General features: G+C 45.0%; 1 protein-coding gene across 1 annotated transcript in view; it reads right to left on the reverse strand.

Annotated features, from left to right (window-relative positions):
* Positions 1 to 4254: 4254 nt before the first annotated feature.
* Positions 4255 to 7723, reverse strand: part of SYT13 (synaptotagmin XIII) — an 18838-nt gene continuing 15369 nt past the window's right edge. The window contains exons 5-6 of the mRNA XM_009329693.1: positions 5318 to 5447; positions 4255 to 4689 (exon numbers count right to left, since the gene is read on the reverse strand). Coding sequence (XP_009327968.1) covers positions 4385 to 4689; positions 5318 to 5447 — 435 coding nt within the window. The 3' untranslated portion in view covers positions 4255 to 4384. The remainder of the gene's footprint in view (positions 4690 to 5317; positions 5448 to 7723) is intronic.

Below are 7723 nucleotides of genomic sequence, written 5' to 3' on the forward strand. Positions count from 1 at the left end.
TTTTTTTTTTCCTTCCTTCCTGGTCTCTTTGCTTCCAGTTTCTTCATATTAACAGATTATAGTAGGAAAAATAATCAGTGCAACCACTGAAGAGCCATTGGGGAATCTAATGGCTATTTTTTGATGACACATGTAGCTTAAGAATGTTAATTGCTGTAATTGGTTTTTTGCTTCTTCTCTTATGACGCAGTTTATAAGCAGCACCCCTTAATTTAAGACATGTTTGTGGTGCTCTCTGATGCTCCTGTATTTACAGCTTCAGGAGCTGAAAACCACGGGGCTGTCTGGCTCTGTCCTCTGGCCATACTGCGCTTAAGCGATACTTTTACAGCTCACGTTGCTGAAGCCGCTTGGTGTGATGGCGCTGAGCATTTCCAAATACATTGCATTTATGTTCGTGACGTTGTCATCTACCACGACAGCTCCCCGCAGTTTGTCTGCTTGGGCCAGTTTAGCACCTCCAGCCCTTGGGGTGCTGGGGCTCAGGGGCATACAAGCATTGCTAAACAGGCGACACGGGAGGCTCAGAGGGATAAGGGCCGGGCCCTGGGCAGGCGCTGGAATGCGATGACAAACAGCTCCTATTAACAGAGTTCAAAAGGGCCCGGGCTGAGCGTCCCTGCCCCTCCGGTACCACACGTACGCAGCATTCCTCCTGTTCAGGACAGCCAGTACCCTTAACTGGGCCTGCTTTCAGCCCCGGCGCAGCAAATGGCTGCCTCGTTAAATAAACACCTGGCAGTCTTTGTTCAGGCTGCGCTGAATGCGAGAGACATTCTTTCCAGGCTAAAATGCCAGACAACAAAAATGATCCAGCCATGAAAGATGCATGCATTTGCACTCTTCCTCTCTTCCCCATTTAAATCCTATTCTAGCAAAGGAGGGAACAACACCCTACTTTAACACCGGTGGCACCACTTCGCTCGTAAGACAGATTTGTAGTTAAGTAGTGTGTATACACATATTTTTCTGCTGTAAAAGAAGGCATTATTTTGTCACAGCAAAATCAGATTGCGAGGGGCTATTCCTTTAGATGTTATAGGATTGCGATCTAATTACAGGGTTTGCCAAAATCACCAGGGGCAGAGGCAGATAATGCTGTTTACAATCAGTCACCAAGATGTTATAAAAGGCTCATTAAAATAAGCAGGAGGCAGAACTAGAGAAATCTCTTGGCAGCAAGGCAAATATTTGGCCCTTCAGGCTTTCCAGTGCCAGCCAAATAGCATCATACCATGAAGTTATCCTTCTTATCATTATCCTAAAAAGAAGGAAGAATCACAGCGCTGCCAGGAACCTATATGTAGAATAGGCCAACATCACAATGAATTTTGCACGTAAATGGAAATAATGATTCCAAACCTATAGGAACATCTACAGGCAAATCATGAACACAGCAACTATTAAGAATTCACTATCAACTAAAACCCTGTGTCTATTTTATTCACAGTATCCTACAGCTTTTTGTTAATAAACAAAAACCCATAGAGCAAAACAGGAAGTCAATTTTCTTTTTGTTTAAATTCCGTCTAGCCAGTGGAGCAATATCAGAGATTAAAACATTGGGTGTGAGATTAATTGGCATGCTTTGCTTTTCTGTTTGTTTGTTTGTTTGTTTGGTCAAAGCTGTTTTTATCACTTTCTTCAAAATGATCCTGTAACTCCTGGCTACACCACCTAGAAAGGGAATAGCAGTGTAAAGATAGCAGACTTTTCAGTGTGCATCAACCTTGTCGGTCTCTTCACAGAGTCACAGCATCGTTGAGGATGGAAAGGACCTCTGGAGATCATCTTGTCCAAACCCACCCCGGCTCAAAGCAGGGTAAATTAGAGCAGGTTGTTCAGCGCTGTATCCCATGAGATTTTGAGTGGCTCCAAGGATGGAGACTCTCAACAACCTCTCTTGGCAACTTGTTCCAGTGTTTGACCATCCTCACAGTAAAAAAGTTTTTTTTAATTTGTTTTTTTCATGTGTTCAAATGGAATTTCCTGTACTGCGATTTGTGCCCTTGCCTCTTGTCCTGTCACTGGACACCACTGAGAGGAGTCTGGCTCCGTCTTCTTTTCTCCTCTCCCAGATCAGGTATTTATACATATTGATAAGTCCCGTCCCCCCTGACCCTTCTCTTGACCAGGCTGAACAGTCCCGGCTCTCTCAGCCTCTCCTCCTACAGAAGATGCTCCAGTCCCTTAATCATCTTCATGGCCATCTGCTGCACTCTCTCCAGTAAGTCCATATCTTTCTTGCACCGGGAAGCCCAGAACTAGACACAGCATTCCAGATGTGCCCTCACCAGTGCTGAGTAGAGAAGAAGGATCACCCCCCTTGACCTGCTGGCAATGCTTTTCCTAATGCAGCCCAAGACACTGTTGGCCTTCTTTGCTGCAAGAGCACATTGCTGGCTCATGTTCAACTTGGTGTCCACTAGGACATACAGGTCCTTTTCTGGAAAGCTGCTTTCCAGATGGTCAGCCCCCAGCCCTGCAATGGTGCATGGAGTTGTTCCTCCCCAGCTGCAGGACTCTGCACTTCTTGTTGAACTTCAGGAGGTTCCTGTCAGCCCATTTCTCCAGCCTCTCCACATCCCTCTGAACGGCAGCACGGCCGTCTGGTTTATCAACCACTACTCCCAGTTCTGTATCATCTGCAAACTTGCTGAGGGCACGCTCTGCCCCATTGTCCAGGTCATTTATGAAGATGTTAAACAGTGTCAGTCCCACCACTAGCCCCAGTCACCACTAGTGACTGGCTTCCAGCTGAACTTCATTCCCCTGTTTGTAGCCTTCTGTGCCTGGTGCTTCAGCCAGTTTTCAGATACTGGTTCTGGTGGTTTCCCTTTGCCAACAGGATGGCAGCCTTCACTTGACAGTCTGCTAGACTTGTTTGACTAAGTCATCAAAATGGGATTAAGTCATCAAAATGGGATGGATACTAGGTAAAGCCTAGCTTAATATTTTGAATTTAACAGAGGATCAAGCTGACCCTGCAAAAATGAAGTTCTCTGAGTTTTTCAGTGCTACAAACTATATGGTTCTGTTTTTAGATTTTTGGATGCCTTGTCCCCATGCAAGTCCCTTAAAGCTGTGTCTACTACTTGAAATAAAGTGGTAGGACAAGCAGTGTGCTTATGGCGTCATAACATCATCACTGCCAACGCCAGACTTTCAGTCCATCTAGACACAAAAAAAAAAGGACAGTAAACAATAACATTTAAGCCACGTTGACTCTTGAAAGTGCACACAAAAATACAAGCCCTGGAGAGTCTGTCTGGTCAGTGAATTCCTTCTGTCTGGAAGTGACGAAATACATGGCAGTTCTTAAGGGTTGTCTTTGAGTAATGCTGGTATGAGGATCTGAGTGCAATAGTTAACTGTCAAACCAAAACCATCAATCAACTGCTAAGGTATGAAATGATCCCACTTCTTTTGTCTAGTCTTAGATGTTGCCTGGAATATAATTAGACTATCTGAAACATTCTAGCACAGAAAAACCTAAACAGAAAAGATGGCAGTAAGCAGGAAGATTTGGTCCAAGTTTTTGGAGGTAACATCAAAAATAACTTTTTGTCCATCTTTAGGGTCTTCCTGGGTGACACTAGAGAAAGATAGAAGACATAGGTATTCTGCTAAAGGGTCCTGAAACATTCATATTTTCGGCAATTTTCATGAATCCTAAATATAAGGTATCAAACACTCCAGGAAACAAAAGTGAAGGAAGGTATTTGACTTCTTGTTTGGCAGTGTTTGCTTCAAAGGCTACACAGGATGACAGTGTTGACTGTCTCACTCTCTCTTCTTCCTCTGTTCTGTCCCTTAGTTCTGTATCTTTTCCTAGGTATCCATCTACTGCACGTTGGCTTCACTCTCTCTTTCATACTGATACTTTGGGTCTGCAGGGAAAGTTAGTTTTGTGATCTTCATTTCTCAGAGTCTTGTAAAGTATTATGAAAAACAGTGACTGGTAAAACATCTGCTGCGTGTTTGTGATTATGGAGCCAGCACTCATCAAGGGACTTGGGTGACAGTGCCAGATGCAAAGGAGTGGCTTACGTTTCCACGATACCTTTGGTCCCCTGTGCTCCTCTACAGAAAGAGGGACCTCACAGAAATGACAGTGGGCAGGCTAATAAAATTAATTCAAATCATCCAGGCAGCCAAATCCCTTGTTTGAGAGAACCACTTGATGAGGTGAGAGATTATCCTTTAAAGACATTTTCCAGACAGTTTCCTGGGCTAGGATGAGACAGAAAAATCAGAGAAGGTGATGTAAGAAGAATGCTGTGCTGAGCAACTTTGTGGAGGGGAAGGTGGAAGGAGAAACGCAGCTTATTCCCCCAGGCTCAGAGGCCTGGTGGAAATCTGGTTGGCAGTAATCTTGATGAGCCTACATGTGGAGCTGGTGCCACATGGCTATCTGTCTCCTGGGGTTCCTCAGCATTTCTTCCCAGTGGTTCCTCTCTGTGCCCGTGACGTGCAAGCCCAGGCTGCACTTGCCGAGCACGTGGCTCTGCCCAGCACCATCCTGGCTCAGCATTTCCAGCTCCACGCTGGAGGCACGCAGGAGCTCATGAGGCACCTCAAACATGATCATCTCATTCCACACAGGGTTGATCTTGTGTTTTGCATGTTTGGTCTGCTTCTTCTTCATCTTCAAGGACTGATGCCTCAGTGTCACCTTGACAGAAACATCTGTGTAGGAAGTGGAGAGAGAGACACCATATTAATGAGCATGCAACAAAATGAATGCAAGAGAATTTTAACTGATGACATCAGACTGCGAGAGAGAACATAAGAAACATTGATCTTGGTGGGTTTGGTTTTCACTTTTTAGAAATTATTCAGATCTCTTTGGCTAAACTTCTATTTTTTTCTGCCAAACACCACCCTTCCCACTTTCTTTCTAGATTTACAAAATAGCAGAAACAACAGTCTCTGTTTTCTTGCTATTCTACTCACCATTGCCAAGTAGATCTTTCAGCTGCTTGGAATGGAGATTTTTAGCCTTAATAATCACCACCAGCAGGCGGTTAGCTGCTGGCAAGTAGCTGATAGAGAGCAGAACCTCCCCATGGCCTGTAGACGGCTCCTGGAAATGGAGACACAGGAAGGGTTAATTTTTTATACAATCTTGGCCATAACATTAGGAAAACTAAATAGTACAAGATAGAATCATAGAATCATAGAATCATAGAATCATTAAAGGTTGGAAGAGACCTCCAAGATCATCGAGTCCAACCATCAACCCAACAACACCATGCCCACTAAACCATGTCCCTAAGCGCCTCATCTGTCTCTGTTTTCTTGCTATTCTACTCACCATTGCCAAGTAGATCTTTCAGCTGCTTGGAATGGAGATTTTTAGCCTTAATAATCACCACCAGCAGGCGGTTAGCTGCTGGCAAGTAGCTGATAGAGAGCAGAACCTCCCCATGGCCTGTAGACGGCTCCTGGAAATGGAGACACAGGAAGGGTTAATTTTTTATACAATCTTGGCCATAACATTAGGAAAACTAAATAGTACAAGATGATGGGTGGAAGGTCATGGACCAACCAAGTTGTCTCCCTGTCTTTGTACAGGAGATCTTTCCAGTTACACTGGATGAGAATAAACCTGGCAAAGATGTCTGAGAGGGCTCCTCCCCTCGTAAGGCCCCGATCATGTTAGTTACTGCTTTCTTTTATTGCTGGAAAGTAACTGCTTCCTAACATCTACTTCTAGTGGAATATTTAGTCAGCTGGGGCTGAACTACATGCAAATAGTCAGATACTCCTTTTTTGAGAGATTATCTAGCTGTCCTTTATTTACATTCCCTACTTCCGTTACTGCTTTTCATAATTCACTCTTCATTTCAGCTGCTCTTTTTGTGATGAGGCTCTGACCACACGTGGACCCCGGTCCACACTGCCTAGCAGGAGTGTAGGGCTCCCTGGGAAAGTGTAGGCGATACCTGGGTCTGTGCCACAGAGCCAGACCCTGGAGCTGGAGTTGAACCTTCTCTGACACCCTTACTTGGTATGGGAAAAACCCAGCCAACCTGAAAGCCTCTTTACTCTTCCTTCCTGGCCTGTGAGCAGCTCTCCCTGCTGCCCCTGCGGGATTTCCTCCAGGGCAAACGCTCTGAACCATCAGGCATTCACTTCAGGGGGCTACACTTTTTTTTTTCTTTTCTTTTCTTATTCCTTTCTTCCCATTAGTGATTGGCCTCTTAGCCTCCTGACCTTTCTCCCCTTCCTTCCCGCTTGCCCTGGACAAGCACCCCGAAGGGGGGAAGCAGAGGGACATAACCACACCGCCCATCGCTCTCTCCTGGGAGAGCAGTGCCATTTCCTCCTCGGGAGCCCGTGGGGAAGGAGAGAAAGCCCACGCCGGTGTGTGCAGAGCTGCCAGCCTGCAGTGAGGGGCAAAAGGGGAGCAGTTATTCCCTCCGTGAGTAGGAGCTTGTGACAGAAATCTGGTTTAGTGTGAGGTTAATGACCCAGAAGAGTCCCAGAAAGCCAATGTCAATTCAATAGACTCCCTTTGGACTGCTTAGCATGATTTACACGCTTTAGGACAGACAGCCCTTCTCCAGGCCATTTCTGTGCTCTGCACTCTTGCTTCTAAGTGAGCCATAAATATTTCAAATTAAGTTTTCACCCGGTTACTTGTAACAGGCAAGGACAGGCCCCTGTATGCTTTGTGTGAGCTGATTGACTCTCCAGAAAACATGGCTGTCATCGCTGTCTGGTTTGAATGACTTATTTGTCGTGTACAAATCAGGTGGGAGGCCATTAGCAAGGAAGCCTGAAATTCAATCCCAAATCAGCCCAAGTAAATCTTTTTTTCATGCACTCAGGTAGCAACGAAAGGCTCATATGCATTTCACCTACATAAATCCTGACCTAAATCTAAGTGGATCTTAAAAAAACCCACACATAAAAACAAACAGAGGCAGATTCAAATGGCTGTATGTCTACTACAAAAGAATAGGTGTTTGTACATGGAGGGACAAATACAAATACCACCTCAATACAAAACCACTGTTTAGGCAAGTCATAAGCTGCTTTTGCTTATTTATCCCCTCTACATCTCTCCAGGTCCCACTCTATAGCTCTTGGCTAGAATTTGGTTCCTGTAGCTCCAGGCACAGATAGATACAGTGGAGATTGGGGGGTAGGGGGTGGCAGGGCTCTGTAAATGTGCATACACACGCGTGCATACACAAACACACACATTGTACACACATGTCACATCTTGTGCTTGTGGCTTTCTAGCTCCTAATATTCTGATGAAGTTTTTGACCAGCCTGTATCCACATGAAAGCAAAACCTACAATGGTTGGTCTCTGCTGGAGTTTTTCATGAAGAGACCAAGCCAGAGGTACTTTTCCTTCCCCCTCCTTCTGGGTTTTGTTTTTTTTGTTTTTCCTATTAAATCCATAACCCGCACTTCGCGCTGCAACCTGGCAAGTTCACACAGCCACCAGAGCTTCAGTCTTCCTTTCTGTGCAATAAGGACAAAAAGCATCAGGGGGTCATCAATGAATTACATGTGCAAGGCACTGTGAAATCACAAAAGGGAAGGTGCTATGCAAGGAGCCACTATCATCACTGTCATTAGCAAACCGCTGGAAGGGAAGGAAGACAAGATAAGGATATCTGTCTGCAATATCTACGCTTTGCATTGCTCACAGCAGTCCATGAATTCCTGAATACTAATTACATTACCTGGTTAGCTGTAAGC

This window comes from Pygoscelis adeliae, unplaced genomic scaffold, assembly GCF_000699105.1.
Source record: "Pygoscelis adeliae isolate BGI_AS28 unplaced genomic scaffold, ASM69910v1 Scaffold117, whole genome shotgun sequence".
Classification (NCBI taxonomy): Eukaryota; Metazoa; Chordata; class Aves; order Sphenisciformes; family Spheniscidae; genus Pygoscelis; species Pygoscelis adeliae.